General features: G+C 35.9%; 2 protein-coding genes across 2 annotated transcripts in view; one reads left to right on the top strand and one right to left on the bottom strand.

Moving 5' to 3' along the window:
• Positions 1–7,936: 7,936 nt before the first annotated feature.
• Positions 7,937–9,967, top strand: LOC148941081 (uncharacterized). The gene has a single exon (XM_089104742.1). The coding sequence runs from the start codon at positions 7,937–7,939 to the stop codon at positions 9,965–9,967; it is 2,031 nt and encodes a 676-aa protein (XP_088960868.1).
• The window catches only part of LOC148941080 (RING-box protein 1A-like), a 29,327-nt gene continuing 19,260 nt past the window's right edge, over positions 9,952–20,018 (bottom strand). The window contains exons 4-5 of the mRNA XM_089104743.1: positions 16,975–17,060; positions 9,952–10,060 (exon numbers count right to left, since the gene is read on the bottom strand). Of these exons, the coding sequence (XP_088960869.1) occupies positions 10,048–10,060; positions 16,975–17,060 (99 nt within the window). The 3' untranslated portion in view covers positions 9,952–10,047. The remainder of the gene's footprint in view (positions 10,061–16,974; positions 17,061–20,018) is intronic.

The following is a 20,018-nucleotide window of genomic DNA, read 5'->3' as shown; positions in this document are numbered from 1 at the left end:
ACAGACATTATGAATTAAAAAGATCAACAACTGTTCTAAAATAGCTAAAACTAAGAAAAAGATACCTCTAAAAGGAAGTGGAAGTACTTGGGGCAGGGGGTCTAGAGCAAGAATTTTCTACCATGATCATTGACAACGTTCTGCAAAAGTGCGTGAGGATTTGAGTCAATACTTTGATTGCGATTCACGTAATTATTATTCTTTCTATAGTGCACGAGCACTGCAGGTTTGTCAGTAGAGGGAGATGGTAGTAAAAAAAATATCTGACAAAGATGCTTCACAAACAAATTAAAATTACGCTAAAGTAAGCATTTTTGGGGAGAAAAAGGGTAATCTTGATATTTTAAGGAGGGATGAAGAAAAAGCGTACCTGATAGACCCTGCGTATGTTCCTGCATATGGCTATCCTGTACATTAGGCTATCTATTTTTAATATTTGTTCGATAAAGTATTTCCTGGATGTGTTATTCTGAACCACATCCCATCTATTAGTGGGGGGGGGGGGTACGAAAAGAGTATCTTCTAGTTTTTTATGTAAGAAATACAGGAATAGCTAATGGCATTAATTAGGTCCTGAACTGCTTAAATATCTTTGGCGGTTTTATACTTTTTATTTTTTTTCCCGAAGGGGATAAATACTGAACAATATGTGTTTTTTAGACCAGAGTATTGATCGGAAAACGTTTCGAGTGGGAGTGGATGTTGAGATACACCCTTGAATCTATTGTTTCATGAGTCGTTTGACGCCGGATTTTATGGCTTTCATTTTGCAAACCTTACCCCCAGGTTTAAACAGCTATACTTTCAAGGAGAAAAGAGCGTCTGTGTTTTTCATCCGATTTAAGTGGCCTTTGGTTGCAAGTTCATGTATTATCACGATTTAGGGACTGCTTTCGAACATTTAAACATCAGAAAACACAACCGCAAAACAACAACAAAAGTGTTGATGCCCGATCTAGGCATGTATACAGATGGTGGGGCTATCAGTAGGTGCTTACGGGCTCGATGTTCTAGCTGTTTTCAAGCTTTGTCAGGTAACTTCCGCATAACTCGAATACTTTTACGTTGTCCCGTTGTTGCGACCCCCCGCCCCTCCCCCAACCGGTCCAAAATTCACCGTTCATGTTTGACACAATTTTATGTCCTGTCATTTGCCTCTCAAAAGATTTGATATGAATAGCTCGTGAAAGTGCATTTACTGTGCCAAATCCGTTTTACGAAAAAAGAAAACGGCTACTTTAACCCGGGTAATGACAGATTCTTCCCTTTCTTTAAAAAGGAAATTACATCCCGTTGTGTTATGTCTGCTTTGCAAAGTCGGTATATCATTTGATTTTTCTGTCCATTAAAGTGCATTCAGTAATAACATACTTTGGATTCCTTCTGCCTGAAGAGAAAGGATTTAAATCTAAGGATGACATCTTTCACAGGGAACGCAAATCTTAGATATTTTAGAGAATATGCAAGCCATATAGTTTTTTCTGCTGTCAATCAGCGAATAAGGGTAAGGAAATTTAATTTTTAAACATGTTTTGAATTCGACAGTTCAGGTCAATTATATATATACTAGCAAGTGAGCATGTCGTCTGACAACTGTATATACTAACAAGTCAGCCTGTCGTCTGAAAGTTGTAAAAAACAAAGAAGTATGTTAAAATTCTACTTTAGCTACTTTTGCTATCTTGGAAAGGGGGTAATGTTAGCAAAATAAAACTTTCAGAAATGACTTCAGGGCCGAAAACACACCCTGGGAATGTATGTAAATTGGGATTGAGCAAAGTTGTGAAGCTGAAAAGTTTTCTTGACCTTCATTTAAGCAGAAGATCTGTTTTGCTAGGTTTGATTTTCATAACACAAAGATGTTAGAGGTCATCGTAGGTCACTGTCCTCTAGAGGGAGAAGGAGTTGAGGTAAATACTTCAAAATACCTCCCCAGGACATACTTTAGTCTAAAAACCCATCGCTGAAAGTTTCATTTTCCTAACCGATTCCCTTTCCAAGATATTGAATAGTTGCTAAACTAGAATTTTACAAAAAAGTATGTAAAAATAAACGAAAAGTGTATGCTCCATGGCGAGGAAGAGATAAAAATATTCTACTCACTATAAAATATTCTACCCAAACAAATATAACAAATATTCCCGGGGGGAAGGGGGTATTAAAAGAACTCCGATAACTTAAATAATAAGCTTGGGAGAAAAATAAGATTTCGGAATGTCAGAATTTAAGTCCCACCGTTCCCCTGTGTATGTGCCTGTTCTAGGTTTTCGGTAATATTAGCCCCAAATAGACCTTTGAAACGAATGTTTTGGGCTCAAATAGTGTGCTCGTGACCGTGAAAAATTATGAATAAGCTTCATCTTCTCACCATTAGCTGGAAAACGGAAGATTTTGTCCTATAAACTAATATACAAATTACTGGCATCTAGAAACCTGGTTTGATCTGAAATAAATATTTTGGTTACTAAGGGCCGTGGTTAATCATTTACTAGGTTGGAGCTACCGGTGCAACCATGATGCTGTGTCGTATTGCCTACTAGAATTCAAGAAAAATAAAGCAATGCTGCCATTTAATTTTTATTGCTGCAAAATATGGTGCCAGTGACCAACCACTAAATAACCCCAAAAACCTGACGATAATCATAGATGACTGTTGATGAGATACCCAACAAAATGGCATCAGCGAAAAACCTATTGGTAACAAGTACATAATAATTTATAATTATTGATGAAGGCCACGATATAGGCACTATTTTTCCTCGTCCAAATCTACACCTTGAATAAATCTATTGACGAAAAAGAACACAGGTTACGATGGCTCTTGAAACAAAGCCCTTCGTGTGTCAAACCACTCATGCATAAGTAGAGTACAGGCCTTATCCTGATGGGTACGATTTCTGAAAACCCCCTCCTACTCCTCATGTTGTTGGAAAGGATCCAAAGTGGTCCCCTCATAATGACGATCAGATCTATAGTCAATCCTACTATTGGTTTGGATAAGTTTACCGACTGTGCATCAGAAATTCCTCTGCGATACACTCTATAAGCATAAGCCAAAGAATTTCTATTTTAACTTTAGTTCAGGAATAGTATTGATACAGACTATGTCAGGTACAGAAAACAATTTGACGAAGTTGTGTTTCGCGGAGGGAGATTTATTTTAATTGACAAACCCTACGCAATGCTGCATAGTGCAGGACAACATAAGAATTTAATCCTTTCTCTTCAGGCAGAAGGAATCCAATTTATGTTATTACTGAATGCACTTTAATGGACAGAAAAATCAAATGATATTACGACTTTGCAAAGCAGACATGACACAACGGGATGTAATTTCCTTTTTAAAGAAAGGGAAGAATCTGTCATTACCCGGGTTAAAGTAACCTTTTCTTTTTCTTTTTTTTTACGTAAAACGGATTTGGCACAGTAAATGCACTTTCACGCGCTATTCATATCAAATCTTTCGAGAGGCAAATGACAGGACATAAAATTGTGTCAGACATGAATGGTGAATTTTGTAACGGTTGGGGGAGGGGCGGGAGGTCGCAACAACGAGAAAACGTAAAAGTATTCGAGTTATGCGGAAGTTACCTGACAAAGCTTGAAAACAGCTAGAACATCGAGCCCGTAAGCACCTACTGATAGCCCCACCATCAGTATACATGCCTAGATCGGGCATCAACACTTTTGTTGCTTTTTGCGGTTGTGTTTTCTGATGTTTAAATGTTCGAAAGCAGTCCCTAAATCGTGATAATACATGAACTTGCAACCAAAGGCCACTTAAATCGGATGAAAAACACAGACGCTCTTTTCTCCTTGAAAGTACAGCTGTTTAAACCTGGGGGTAATGTTTGCAAAATGAAAGCCATAAAATCCGGCGTCAAACGACTCATGAAACAATAGATTCAAGGGTGTATCTCAACATCCACTCCCACTCGAAACGTTTTCCGATCAATACTCTGGTCTAAAAAACACATATTGTTCAGTATTTATCCCCTTCGGGAAAAAAAAAAGTATAAAACCGTCAAAGATATTTAAGCAGTTCAGGACCTAATTAATGCCATTAGCTATTCCTGTATTTCTTACATACAAAACTAGAAGATACTCTTTTCTTCCCCCCCCCCCACTAATGGATGGGGTGTGGTTCACAATAGCACATCCAGGAAGTACTTTATCGAAACAAATATTAAAAATAGCTAACCTAATAGACCATATGCAGGAACATACGCAGGGTCTATCAGGTAGGCTTTTTCTTCATCCCTCCTTAAAATATCAAGATTACCCTTTTTCTCCCCAAAAATGCTTACTTTAGCGTAATTTTAATTTGTTTGTGAAGCATCCCTCTACCTGCACCTCCCTCTACCTGCAGTGCTCGTGCACTATAGAAAGAATAATAATTACGTGAATCGCAATCAAAGTATTGACTCAAATCCTCACGCACTTTTGCAGAACGTTGTCAATGATCATGGTAGAAAATTCCTGCTCTAGACCCCCTGTCCCAAGTACTTCCACTTCCTTTTAGAGGTATCTTTTTCTTAGTTTTAGCTATTTTAGAACAGTTGTTCTAAGTTTTAGCTATTTTAGAACAGATCTTATTAATTCATAATGTCTGTATGCTCGGTGATGTATTTAAAAGCTTCGTGATAAGTCTCAACAATAAAATTTTCTTTTACATTTTTTTTTATGGCCTGTTTTAATAGAAACTATTAGAGAAAATGTATGCGACATTGACAGCTTAAATTCTGACATATCAAAATACAGGAAACATTCAATGTTTACAGTAAATATATTCCATTTTTATTTTTGATAGTAAGCTAATAGTGCCATTATCGACTAGTACAAGTATTAAAAACACCAAGATAATACAGCAGCTTAGCCGTTCCCTACCAAAATCTAGAATCTACATACGAATATGATTTGAAATAAGAACAGCCCTTCATTTGCCCATCTATCTGAGGCCAAACAAAATGCTGGCCGTAATCAAATGGGGGAAGAAAAGGATCATAGGGTGAAAAGAAGGAAGGATTTACAGGAACTTAGAACTACACGAGAGGTGGGAAATAATGAGACTCTTAATAAAAGGAATGTGTGCAGCTGTCTTGGCTTCAGGTGACTTGGTGCTGCAGTAAGTTTTTAGCAGTAGTAGCCATACGGGCACCTCTGCTGCACAACCTTCTTTCAACAATACAACCTAGTTACTACAGGGAGTAAAAAGCGATTTCGCTGGTTTTCCACAGCTCAAAACTAGCACGGACATTCTAGAACTGCAAAACCTTGTATTTACATCCAGCAGAAAACAGACGGCAAAAGATGGAGATGAAAAAAGCTTCGAGAAACGTATTGACGAAATTGTGCATCTTTATCTATCTCTCCTGTCCCGAAAAATAAAAACATCACTGCCCTGTGATCTGCTTGAAAGCCTGAAATATTACACATGCTAGGACAGGCTGGTACTATCACGACCTTAACTTAAAATTAACGCAGTTCGACTTGCAATCTTCATATATTGAAGAACTAAATATCATTCTAAAGTACACACAAGATATTCGGAAAACGTACAATCTCATGTGAAGAATCTTACCACCTGATTTCTAATTCTCCCAAAGTAAATATCATCAGTAAACCATCTAAAGCCACCCACAAAAAGAAACGCGAAAAGTTTTAAAAGTTCGCCAAGAAACACTGAAAACGAATTTGTGCTCGGGTGATGGGCAGCGCGCTGGTAATGGACACTTAACCTTTACTCCTTCCACACTAGGTGATCATGTTCTAGCTTGTTGTTGCACACCTCTCTCTACATTATTTAAATAATATACAGTACGTATAAAATTATACGTGAAACACATTATTAATATAATATTTTGCCGTACAAAAATATCTTCTGTTTAGTTGTTATTTCAAGTTATTTGAAAAACAATTTCTGCCATGGAGCCTAAGTAATCTGGTAAGCCTTTCGCAGTTTTTGTTTTTTTATGCTTATATATGTGGCTCAGAAAGACACACTAGCTTAGCTTCACTTTGCTACTCCTACTATTACCAACAAGTCAATGCAGCACCGAGTCGCCTGAGGCCAAATCTGTTATGCACACTCCTCCTATGCCACAATCTATTTAAAGCCTCTTATGTGGGCCAAACTAGAGAAATTTTGACAGCGGCCCTTGCAGCGTGAATTCGGTTAAATTTCAGCGGCTCAAGGTAAGTTATTTAAAAGTGACATGCTTGAAAGTGGACTGTAATAATTACAAAATTGCTTATTGCTAAATGCTGTTTGCTAATCTATTATCAAAGGCAACATCGACAAGAGAATGTATACTCTATCACACTTTGATCTTCCTCATTTCCGTAATGATTTTCCCTTTGAGAACAGATTCGCCAATGTTTTCTTTTCTTTTAATTATCTCAGAAGAGTGTAAATATCAAAAACAACCTTTAGCCGAGGTACCTACGATATTAGCGGTTACGGTACGAATGATATATACTCTATTAAAGCATCGTCTTGATTGACATCATTCATCCAGCCAGCAGCATTTTTCGGAGATGGATCATTTTTGGACAGTCAGCTATGATTGGACAGCTTTCATATTTCGAAGGCTATGATGGCTGTCCAATCAAAGCTGGCCCTACTGCTGACAGTGTGAATGATGTCAATCAGAACGGGGCTTAACTAATTTGAATACAACACACGGCAACTTATTATCATTAGGGAATGAAGAAAATATTTAATAAGACGAAATTATCTCATTTCGGCAGTCAACAGTCTCTGTTAAGCGTGAAAAGTCTCGTGACTACACGAAGATATTTTCTTAAATAGTTAATGACAGATACTTTAGTTCCTTCATCATACAATTCCAATATTCACACCAACTTTTCTTATGGCAAAACATGCGGCCGTATTAACTTCTTTATTAATTGCCGCTAAACCCTTGACTTACCAAGGACAGTGAAAGTGAAGTTTGATTGTTTTCTTTTTTTAGTTGATTTCGTGAAAACACAAACTACTATATGTCCTACAGATAAGTAATCGGGACTTCAATTTTCAATAAAAACGACCTTTATATGCAGTTAAGGAGTTTTATTTAACCTCTAGCGGGTGTCAAAACTTAAATAAAAAGAAACGTGGATGAAAAAGTAACAAAAAAGGGCTAAAAACATATGGCACTAAATGACTTAAGAAGTTGTAGCTTTCCTACGAAGGTGTAGTTCTCTGTGGAAATTAACAGATAGTTAAAATTTGAGTTTTTACAGACGAAAAATGTTCTCAAATTTTGGATTAGTTTTGCTTACTTATTTTCATGGGATAAACGTGCGCTAGAAAATTCGTAATTTTGAACAACTAAAGGAGAAACATCAGAAAATAGTGACTACAATTTAGAGTGGGCATTAGCCCCTCAGATTTAAAAAAATAACATTTTTTGACATTTTCAAAAAAATACTCTTTTTGGTATTTTCATTGGAAAGAAAAGAATCTCCTCTCCCGTATATTTTAAAAACATATTTTGTCCTCTTCTTGTTCCCCAATATTTCTATAAATTGGCGCCTCTGCTAGAAAACCGCGGATTTAAGAATAATTAGACCTAATTTTACAACGCTGAATAATTCAATTCCTACAACCGTAAGCTAAATTAAAATGTTGTTGGTGAATTGAATAAAATTAGATTAGACTTTTTTTTTACTAATTTTCATTTATGAACTTACAGTTTATTTTATCCACGTAACAATAACACTCAATAATTCAAATTCAATGATTTTTTCGCACATTAAAGTCTACAAACGAGTAATTTTTATATAATTAAATTAGAAGAAAAAAGCTCTTATCTTTTTTCTGGGATAAACTTGCAATTATTTTACCCTTACACACTTAATTGGATTTTGGCAGACAAATATAAGGCTTCTTAAATACATTTCAGAAATTTAGTTTCTTATGCGGAGTGATACAATGAAGTACATTTTATTAATAACGAAGTTTTTTATATTTCTAAGAAGTGGTGTTAGTTGCAACTGGGGTTGCTCATGTACAAAGGGCTTAAAGGGTGGAGCCAACGTTCAGTGCATTAACGCTGGATTTATTTCATTCCCCGATGAATTACCTAGCTTAACAATGACATTAGATTTAAGCGGCAACCCTTTAGCAAATTTGGAGCCATACACATTTCGCCTCCGAAACCTATCAAATGTTGAGACAATTACTTTAAGAAGATGTAGTATTAGAAGTATTGACACACATGCTTTTAGTGGACTACCCCGGTTGTACGAAATAAATTTAAGTCACAATTTATTAGCCTCAATACCCTCAAATGTATTTGATACAACCCCGCAGTTACGTGAATTAATTTTGTCAGGAAATCCGATGTTAATAGTAGAAAATAACGCTTTCGCGGCTGTATCACAACTAATTAGATTGGAATTAAGTGATGCACAGATCAAATACATTGGCCCGAGAGGACTTTATGGACTTGAATTACTTGAATGGCTAAAATTAGATGGGAATTTATTAGAAGGTATTCACGCCAGTGCACTATCTAGTCTACGAAGCATACGCAGAATGGAGCTGCACCACAACCCTTGGCAGTGCACATGCGCAATACGAGCTATAAAAACTTTTGTGGAAATAAATAAAATCTTTACACCAGTCCCTAGCCAGTGCTTTACACCATCTAGGCTTAAAGGACGCTATTGGCAAAGAACACCCATAGAAGAGCTAGCATGCGAGCCTGTTGTGTCATTAATATCTCCTTCGACAGAAGTGTTTATAGGTGAAGATATTAAGTTAGAATGCCAAGCGGAGGCTAATCCACCAGCTTCTATTATGTGGATGCATAATGGGGTGGAGATATTAATCAACCCCCGGAGGAGGGTGTTCTCAGTTGAAGGAGAAACAGAACCACCAATTATTTACAAAAAAGAAGTAAAGAAGATGAAAAAAGGTGGAAAGAATAAGAGAGAAATTACTAACATGAGTCATATATCCATTTTTGAGGCTGGCACTAATGAAAAAACAAGTGAACTATTCATAAAAAAAGTGACATTTCAAGATCTTGGGACTTATTCGTGCTATGCAGTTAATCGAGGGGGGAAAGCCTCAGCAAATGTTACGATTACAATAGACTCACGTGATAGCATTTTGAATTATTCTGCCTTTAGAGGTACGAGTGGTCTTATATTAATTTGCATAGCTATTTTATTACTACTTTCTTTAATATCCTGTGGAATCTGTTCAGTGAGAGAAAGTAAAAAATTAAATGATGAGCAGAAAGAGGAGGCTGAAGCGCCCCAACCTGCGGCTAAACAATTCATTTTTATTGATGAAAGTGAAAAAGTGACCACCTCTATATTAAGTCCATCTCAGAATTCATCCGAAAACAAAGACAGTGACGATGTCAAAACTAAGTCAGAGGAGAAGCAGACAGCTTTTGAATCAACCCTGAGAGAAATGCGGTCATCATTGACTGAGAGTGATCACAGAAGTATACCCTTAAAACTCGGTGTTTTAAAAAGACGCATAAGCAACGCGTCGGAGTTTAGTGAAGCATCCGTCCTCTCAAAGACAAGTATAGACTCTTTAATTACCGAGGAGTATCGTAAACGAGGTGTCGACCGATATCGATTAGTGACCCGCCGCGGTAGTGCAGACATTTACTTGCCAGACCGCGCTCGTGGCATACAATTTAAAGATGACGATTCATCCGATAATTTCGAAAAAATCAAATATCAGTACCCCGATGTTCTAGAGAACACAAGGTTTCAACCTGTTAAGAAAACATATGAACCTCAGTCCAACTTTGAGAAGAAATATAAGAAAATTACAGTGAACGATTTTCCAGGGATTAAATATAACAGTGCAGAGCCAGATCTGGAAATTTTCCAAGAATGGTTAGAGGCAATGCAATTAGATGCGCTTCAAGGTGGAAACTCTTCAGAAAAATTCTCCCTAAAGAAAATTGAAATTGCGGACTTGTATGACACTTGATATATTTTATTTTTAGAAGACTTACAATAAAAAAAAGAATCGGCGCAAGGAACAGCAAGCATTATTCTTCTTCTAATGTCTTAGTGACCATACCTAAAAGTAAAATACAGGAAATTAAAACGTTGCTTCTTTTAGTTAAGCACATTTCATCCAGATAAAAGTGTCATCAACTTTCAAGGACCTACAACTATTAGCAACTATCTAGCATAATGTAATTCTTTCAGTAAAAATATTTCAAAAGATAATTTGAGTTATTAATAAGAATATATTTAATGTAAAACAAAATATCAAGAATGACAAGTTCTGATGGTAAAGCATTCAAATCTCCTTATCGGGATTAGGGTTTCAATCCCAACATTAGTTTTTTTTTATAATATACTTGGTAGCTGTTAATAATTCAGAAAGATCCGATAAAACCGGTTTCATAGCCACAAAGACAAGAGACAGAAATCACTAGACTTATATAATGTGGCTATACATTTGCTCATTAGGGGGTTGGGGGGGGGGGGGTATTTGGACCGTAAGAAGTTAGAAAACAATTCTTACTTCATAATATGCAGAATAAATGTAGCTTATGCATTTTGCATGCAGATCTGCTATACTTTGCCCCCCCCCCCTAATGTGACAAATATATAGCCCAAATTATATAAGTCTAGTGCTTTCTGTCACCCATTACTTGCCTTTGTGGCTATCAAACCTGTTTTCTCAGATCTTGCATTCAAATCAAGAGCTTGAGTGTGTTCTGAATTATTAACAAGTACCATATATTCTTCTCAGGACGAAAAATACATTTATGGACCATAACATTTATTTTAGAATATTTTACGTTCACAATCGGATAAAGAATTCGACAACTCGTTCAGAATATTCGCAGATGCGAATTTATAAAGTTACAATTTTGGTAAGTCGATTCTGCTTTGTCTCATGGCTTGGGGACCGATTTCAAACTTTCAAAGCAGTGTTTGACGGGACCGGGGATGGATAAGGCGACTTCGAATTTGTATCGGGGGACAATGTTCCCTCAATCCTCACAGAAGAGTGTACACAACGTTTTTTTTCCTTTTTTCATGCCTGACGTCCGACAGTTTTTGACCATTATTATAAAGTATAATACTATATATCATTATATAGACTAACCTACTGCTTAAATAGGTTTTCTAAGAAATCCTTTATTTATTCACCAGTTTCCAAATCAACTAGTGTCTTCTACTCGAGGTGAAATTCTTTGACATTGGAAACGTTAGTGGGTAAATAAAGAAATTCCGACGAGAATAATCACTGCTGTAACAAATTAAAAACTTTATATTAAAACCCATACCGAGAAGTAACAACTTGATCAAGGGGGTATTAAATTCCATACACTGCTACGAACCTTCTCCTTATTTGGTTATAAGCACTGGATTGGAGGGTGGCGCTGATCTTTGATTTAATTTAGGCTAAGCTTAAGCCAGGGTTTATACAGAAATTATGCTACTGGCTGATGATATGTTTAATCAACAATATTAAATATCACAGTGTAAATCAATCGGGCTGCACCAGTTCAAAACGAGTTAGGTGACACTTTTCAAAAGTCTACAACATGTCCAATTTGTTCCTTTAAATCTTAATTCGTTCTCAAATTAATCAAAAAACTTCTGTTATTTCTAAAATATGTTATAATCATTTCTAAAATACATAAATAGTTAAGAGCTTGGTTCTTCTAATACCGAAATAGTATTCGTCTTGAAAGCAAAACGAAAACCTCCCTTGTAAAAACGGCTGTCTGTCAATAACAGTCGAAAAGCTCAAACAGTATTTTAGTGTCTTTTGGCCCGTCTATAGGGGTGAGCATGCTCTAATTCCACAAAACAAATGCTTTTGCAATTGTCAGAATAAGCAATTACAAATACATCTACTTGTATACCATCATAATCTAGTTCGCGTCCTATTCTCCAAAGTAGTACTTACACATATATCGAGTTGGACTTTATACCCAGACCAAGGATCCCGCTCTTCGGGATTTTTCCCAAGATCCTGGAATTTCAGTTCCTGGCGTGAGACTTTGGGAAAAGCGTGTTAAACTGTCTCAAATTGAGTTTGAAACGGCCATTCTTCTGGTTGGTTGGTGTCTCCACTGGCCCGCTAAAGAGGCCACTTTACTTTGTGCCTCTATATATGATTTATACAAAAATAAATGTAAGTTTGAGTTCAAGTTAGTTAGTTAAGAGTTCAAAGTTTGTTTTGGTCTGACACTTCCGTCAATAAAATTAAGTTATACCTTCTTAGCTGCGTTATCTCCTTTTGGTTATCCCTGCGTTATAGCTGCGTTTGGTTATCTCCTAGCCCGGTTAGGGAAAAGGTAGAGGGTTTCAGGCAAGTTCTTAATATATGTTGAGGGGTGGCACCTGTAATTATACTCCCGTGGTATAGATATATCTTCCTCCCCCCTCAACCATATAATAAAGTGCAAATTACTTTGAAAAAAAATTCATAGTCTTAATTTAAAGTGAGACTCTTGTGAACAGCAAGGCTCAGACATAAGAATAGCTTACAGATAATTGCACCCTCTCGCATTTTTACGGATCTACGTATTTTTATGGATTTGTTTTTGGGAGGGGGAGAGGGGATCTCAAACACCAAAAGAATAAAATTATCCAGTTTTCTAGAAGTTATTTGCGCGAATATTAGTTGAGGGGGGAAAGAGGGGGTTAGGAATAGATACCGCTGTTGTTTACTCTAGGCATGCCCTTAAGGGTCGTTTGAGGACCCACTCTCAAAGGTGATTTTTAGAAAAAAACACGCTTAGATGTACATGAATCATAATAATCAACGCACTATTTAGAAAATTTGGTACAATATCATGTACAAACATCCCCTAATCTCACTGGTAAACAGGGTTGCCAAGGGTTGTACGAAAGAACTACTTTTAGTTGTTTCTAGTATTTTTTTAGTACTTTCTGCGAAAGCAGTGCTATTTTGTCCTAAAATAGTATTTTTTATTTTCCTTTATTTACTTTTCATTTTAAGTATTTTAGACTTACAGGAATCAGTAATAATATAATATAAAATAGCCGGTTCGTTTGAAAATTTATAAGGCATGATAAAGAAAAAAAAATAATAAGACTTCCGAGGAACTACGGCCTTGAACTCTGCGAGAGGAACAAAAACCCCTTGAAAATCGAATAAACTAAAATATAAACAAATATTGGCATCATTGGTCGCCAATCATAAAACTGCATCCTCACATCACCCCGCCCAACCCTCATACATGCCTGGTACATCTTCCATTAGGATCATAAATGATCCAAAATGAAGCAAAAAATCGACAACACAAAATACTTTAAAGTAATGTGATTTTTTTAAAGCGCAGTTTTATGACAAAAAAGTACTACAATAAAAGTAGCGTGCTGAAAAACTCAAAGGTAGTACTTTTTTGCAAAGTAGTATTTTCTGAAGATTTTTTTGATTACCATTAATTCTGTTGGAGTGGCTGGCAACCCTCCCTAGAAAAGGAATGAAAATAATTCCCCTCAACTTAGAAAAATTTGGGCTTGAAAATTTTATTTATTGGTTTCCAATAGAAAACCTGAAACATCATGGCACATGACAAAACAAGAACAACAATATATATATATATATATATATATATATATATATATATATATATATATATATATATATATATATATATATATATATATATATATATATATATATATATATATATATATATATATATATATATATATATATATATTTTTATATATATATATATATATATATTTTTTTTTTTTTGTGTGTGTGTGTATATATATATATGTGTATATATATATATATATATATATATATATATATATATATATATATATATATATATATATATATATATATCAAAGAAAAAGACAAAACCAAATGCAGATAAAAACAAAGATAATATACTTTAAGTTTTTGTAAGATTTACAAAAATCTTACAAAATCATGGCACATGACAAAAAACGAACAACGAAAAAAAAAATTATATATATCAAAGAAAAAGACAAAAATAAATGCAGATAAAAACAAAGATAATATACTTTAAGTTTTTGTAAGATTTATCAACAGAGATATACAAAATAAATTTATAATTTATGAAATTACAAATTTAAAACAATTTCTGAAGAAGAAATTGTAAGAATTGCAGGCAGCGTTGACACTTAAGAAAATGACAATCAAACCTTCCTCTTCATTCTTGGCTACTCGTCACAGTTGCCTAAATTAACCTAAGGTTCAACTTTGCTCGGATCCTTTTTCTCTCTTAGTTATAGAAACATATTTTCATCACACTTTCTACAATTCCGTTGCAAAAAAACAGTGAAAACTCTAGTTAAAAGCTATTTTTGTCAGCTTTTCTCCATGACTGAGAATATTCATACGGTCCTAAGCAAAAAATAAACCAAAAAATACTGCGTTTGCTCACCTAATTTCTACGTCCTCTTTACTCAAGTAACCTAGCAAAAATAATAAGGCTAATAACAATTTGATTCTGCCACATTCAAAATGCCTAAAACACCATAATATTTGATCTTACTTGCATCTCTATGTTCAGACAAATGTTCCAAAGCTGAACAAAAATACATTGTGCTATTGCAAACTTACGTTCCACATCCCGCTTGGCCCAAAAACTATAGCAATACCAATCTTGACTTGACTTACTTACTTTGACTTAAGGCTCCTACCGAGGGTTCGACGTAGAGAACGATGAGACCAGGCGCCTCCAGGCTGACCTATCGCTTGCCAGGCTCGAAGCTTCTTCCACCGGGATGTGGGCTTGGGCGAGGAATTCATCGGCTTTTTTTCCACCTAGTGGGGGGCGTCCTCTGGGTCACTTTAATCCGTTTAAGGTGGGGTCGAAGTCGAATATGATCCGTGCTGGGGCGTCGCTTGACATTCGAAGGAAGTGGCCGTACCACCGAACAGTACGCTGGGCGAGCTGCATCGAGAAAGGAGTTTGTGTCGTACGTGACAGAAGGGTCTGGTTGCTATCAAAGTCAGTCCAGGGTATCAGCGTTTTTCGTCGCGGTAAAATTTTCGGGTGGAGGGTTGCAGGTCCAACCGACCTTAGGCCTGGGATCTAATTAGAGCTAGGACTTGCCTAGATTGTCTAGATACTGAGAGTCCCTGGGGTGGGCTTTACCCACCTCATCATGTTGAGGCTGCCCATTAATATGGAGCGTTTAGTTAGGGTAAACCTTATATCCAGAGGCACGTGGTCAGCAGACATACCAATACACTAAGCTTCGACCTTAAGCGGCTTTCACACTACATACCTAATTTTCTATGCTAAGTGTTTAAGCTGCATCACGTTAAGTATAGCTTTTTGGACTTAAACAAGTCCTTTCTTTCTAGGTCTAGGCTGACGTAAAAATTCACAAAACCATAATAGTCATTGTCTATAATAGTGGTTCCCAACCTGTGGTACGCATACCCGCAGGGGTACATAGAAGCCTATGAGGGAAGGCACGCAAAAAAACAGCAATGGCGGAATCAATATCTTGGCTGGGTTGCCACAGAAGTTACTTTCGCAACATTTTTGTTCCATTTTAAATATAAAGTTACTTTCTATGTTATGGCCCTAAAAATGTAATATATGTTAGGTTTTTGAATAATAAATAGATTGTTCAATTTAGGAGCAATCTATTTTTCCTCATGAAAAAATTCAACTGTTCCCGGTTTAGTTACACTGTCATGAGCATGGGCATTCTTTCACACTGCAATTGGGTAATATTAACACACAATCTTTCAATTATTAGGATGAGAAAGCACCCGTTTTGCTCACTTGCATAGTAAGTAAAGGTAAAATTTCATTCATGGAATTATCATTTGCAAAGCTGAGAAATCAAACAGATTTTGCACTCAATATCTGAGTGCCTCGTTCGTTTTGAAACGGTTAATTCGCCTTAAAAAAAATGCAAAATATTCTGTTACTTTGGAATTATGTTGAAAAATATATCCAAGTAAGGTTTAGTATTGTTTTCCATGTCCTTTTAATTTCTGCAGGGGGGTACTCTGCAATGAAAATATTTTTTAAGAGGTACGGGATTTGAAAAAGGTTGGGAACCACTGGTCTAAATAGTCATAAGAAAACTATCCGCAATTAAAAGTGTACAATGGAGATGGAGATTCAGGTTCTAGTATATAAAAGGCTGTCTAGTAAAAGCTTATTAATATATTTTTAAAATTTATTAATTTCTCATACATAAATTCTATTTTGTTACTACTCTGCCTACTTTATCATAACAGAACATAAACTTACCTAGCGTAAAAATCTATGTAAAGCTCAGGTCTAATTGGCAGGACAAATCTACCCCGTAAGAATACATAACATAGCACAAGGTCTTAAGTGATCATAGTTTGAAAAGTTCTACGTTGTACTGGAAAAGCAGATAATTTTGTAATCCCATACGTTCCAAAGTTGAGCAAACACCTATAGGCTTTTTACCTATTTTCTACGTCTGGCCTACACAAGTGACCCAATAGCAATAATCATTTGACCAATGGCAATTAGGTTTCACCCCTTTTCAACTTAGCCGGATCCTCCTGCTCTGCTTCAGTTTCTTAAGTTGAAGGAAAGTTGAGTTGAGTTCGTAAATTGAGTGATTTTGCCTCTACCTTCCATGGCTCTATTACCTTCATCCTTAACTATAACCCTGCCCAGGTAATGAAATCTACTTGCTTCTTATCACTATATATATATATATATATATATATATATATATATATATATATATATATATATATATATATATATATATATATATATATATATATATATATAATATATATATATATATATATATATATATATATATATATATATATATATATATATATATATATATAACTCCCAACTCTGAGACATTTTGTTATCTTTACATTGATATTGAGTCATAGCTATGAACTTTGCTCGTCAAAGCTGTCATATACATGATTACCTCCTTTATAATTTTCTGAGAGTGAGGGGGAGGGGGAGTTATAACAAAATAACTTACTTTTGGAACTCCCACTCACGATTATCTAAAGGACAAACTTGACGTGTTTTCAACCATCTTGATATACAATGAAAGTGAAAAGCATGCTGAAAAACATTAATATAATTCAATATATACCACAAACGTCAATTCACAATAAGATTATATAAACACATACATTTTCTTCAGTCTTAGCAGATCCTAGAGATCAAGTTGGATTGGTTATTGAATCTTTCAAATCCAAAAATAGCACAATTTGTTGTACTAATATTAATTATAAGCCTTTTCATCTGACCGCCCATATTCTTGAAACAGGAAAATTTACAGATTACAATCAAAAACATATACAGGATTTTTGTTTGAGGGGGGAGAGTTTACAAAAAACCTTACAACCTTTAAAATTTTAGTGGGGGGGGGGGTCAAGCCCGATAACCTTCCCCTTGGATACGGCTTTGTCCACAATCCAAGACCTAAGAACCAAAAAATTCTTCAATCGAAAATCCTGCTTTCCAGATTTCCAACAAGGCTGTGCTGAGGTACTGTCGAGTTTAATTTCAAGACCCTGAACCCAAGATTGTGGGTAGAGCAGCATTTTCATGATCTAGATTTTCAGCGGCATAGCATATTCATAATGCAGTGTGTCAGTAGAAAAGGCCCTATATTTGGCAATCATAGCTTCCTGTAGAATATTGTTAAGGTTCAGCCTTAGAAAATATCGATAAATTCAACTTTATTAGATCTGGTTTTCATTAGATCTAGCATTGGATGCTAGCTTGCCCTATATCGTATATGGCTAAGGCTTCAACTGATTCCATAACTAGCATTTTGCAAACCACTAACAGTGACCAATGTCACTGTTAATACCAAGTATATGACTTTAATGACTGTGTTTCTAATTTGGTATTCTTCTTTTGGCATCATCATTCAGAAGTCAGGATTTACATCCCACATCAATATTTAGTATTCCATCTTATATACGGAAGGGGATACATTCCATGACTGCCGGCGGTTACCCCCCGGAAAAAAACCCTGGAAAATACCCCCCGATGGAAAATAAGACTTTCCAAATTTGAGAATTTTATTTGAGTTTTATTTTCCGTAGGGGGAAGGAATTTTGGATATTTTCTGGGGGGAGGGAGGGGGGGGGGGTAAACGCCTCGAACCACATTCCATCTTGCCAATGACAAACTTCTACAGTTAAAAAGTACATGTTGTTAATGATTGATTTTTTCAATTCACTGTTCTCTGAGAAGTCAGGATCAACATTTTGCCTCATTGTCAAGCACTCCATCTGGCATTAGAAACCTCTTTTGACATTCTTTTTTTCATCTGTCACGTTTTCAGAGGCTAGCTTACGACATACAAGACACGTTTATACATATTTGATGATCTACTGAGGAATCCTCCAAAAAATGTTCGTGGTGGCAGGGGAAGAGGTGATATTAGTGGTGGTAGTCCGTACCGTGTTAATATAGGAAGATCGAAATATAACACACGTAAAGACTTTGTCTTTTAATAAGCTGAAAAGTGAATCAGAAAACCTTGTTTGGATTAGATTGGTATGTCACTCAGGGCTAAAATTGTTGGTTTGTGCAGTTTATGTCCCACCGCAATTTAGCTCATATACTGCAGAGGATACATGGTCTATATTAGGAAAAGAAGCTACAGTTTTTCGTAGTAAATTTATGTCCCATAAAATATAGCTAGTAGGAGACTTTAATGCTTATAAAGCTGATTTGGTTGAGCTGCCTGTTGATATACCGGCCGTTTATGATGTTGTTCCTCATATGTATAGAATCCCAAGAAAGAGCATGGATGATAAAATAAAAGTTAATTTTTGGGGTAGAAAACTCCTGGCACTTTATTCGGAGGTTGGAGTTTAAATTGGAAATGGGTGGTTTGGGGTGGATATGTCAAGGGGTGATTATACTTGCATTTCGCGGCTGAGGCCTAGTATTATTGATTATGTTTTGGTTGACCTTCGTTTGGATGTGGAATCACTGAATGTTGAAGTTTTGAATATTCAGTTGTCTGACCTACCGATTAAGTTAAGCTTAGGCCTTGAGTGTAGAGTTCATGAATATAGTTCTTTGCAGTTTAAGTATACTTCACCAAGTAGACAGCTAAAGAGAGAGTGGAGTGAGAGCGAACAGAATGCATTAAGCGCTATATTTAATAAAGAGCAGGTTTGTCGGAGACTAGAGCAGCTGAGGTTAAGTAGTGATTCTAGTGATGAATTAGAAGATAATTTTAATACGTTATTGCTGGAGCTATCAGCGCCAGTATTGAGTTCATCAAAACCAGTTAGTGAAAGTTACCCTAAATCGGGTAAAGCAAGCTAGAAATGAGGTTGAGAAAGCAACACTATTGGTAAGGTTTCGCGAGGTTAGGAGATGCCAGAAGAGATTAATAAAAGTAAAGAAAAGAGATTTTAATACACGTCAAATCGAGCAAATGAGCCGTTTTTATTTGGAGAGTAATGTGAAGGAATTTTGGAGAAGAGTAAACCAAAGACAAGGAAAAGCGCCAGAGGGAGTCCTGGATCCAAATAGCTGGCCGGAACATTTCGCAAGTAAAGAAGAAGGAGATCTTAGTAAGTGGTGTGATGAAGAATTTGGGAATACTTGGGAGGAATATAATTACCCTATGAAGGAGGAAGATTATTCGTTAACAGAGGAGGTAGATATTGAGGAGGTTCTACATGTGTCAAGGAAATTGGATGGAGGAACAGCTCCTGGAATTGGTGGAATTCCAACTCGTTTATATAAAAAGTTTTCAAGTTTATTTATGCAAATTTTTATGCTGCTGTTCAATAGTGTGCTTTCATCAGGAATTTGGGTTTCAGGATGGAAGACGTCTTTAATATTACCATTATTTAAAAAAGGGAATCGTTGATAGAAAAGTATAGTAGAGATAATAGTAATTTATTGGTAGCTTTCGTAGATTTTGAGAGAGTATTCGATAGTGTTGATAGGATTTTGTTGTGCGTAGAATTGTTGAGGAAAGGATTGCCCCGTATTTTGTTCGACTAGTGTGTGATATGTATAGGCTAACAAGAGGAATGG

This window comes from Artemia sp. Qi Xiang Cuo, chromosome 19 (assembly GCF_049724085.1).
Source record: "Artemia sp. Qi Xiang Cuo chromosome 19, ASM4972408v1, whole genome shotgun sequence".
In the NCBI taxonomy this organism is placed as follows: domain Eukaryota; kingdom Metazoa; phylum Arthropoda; class Branchiopoda; order Anostraca; family Artemiidae; genus Artemia; species Artemia sp. Qi Xiang Cuo.
The sequence above is the reverse complement of the archived record's forward strand: the minus strand, read 5'-3'. Positions and strand labels throughout refer to the sequence as shown.

Excerpts from the sequence above, each read along its gene's own strand:
- LOC148941081 (XM_089104742.1), top strand. The coding sequence starts at position 7,937 with ATGAAGTACATTTTATTAATAACGAAGTTTTTTATATTTCTAAGAAGT.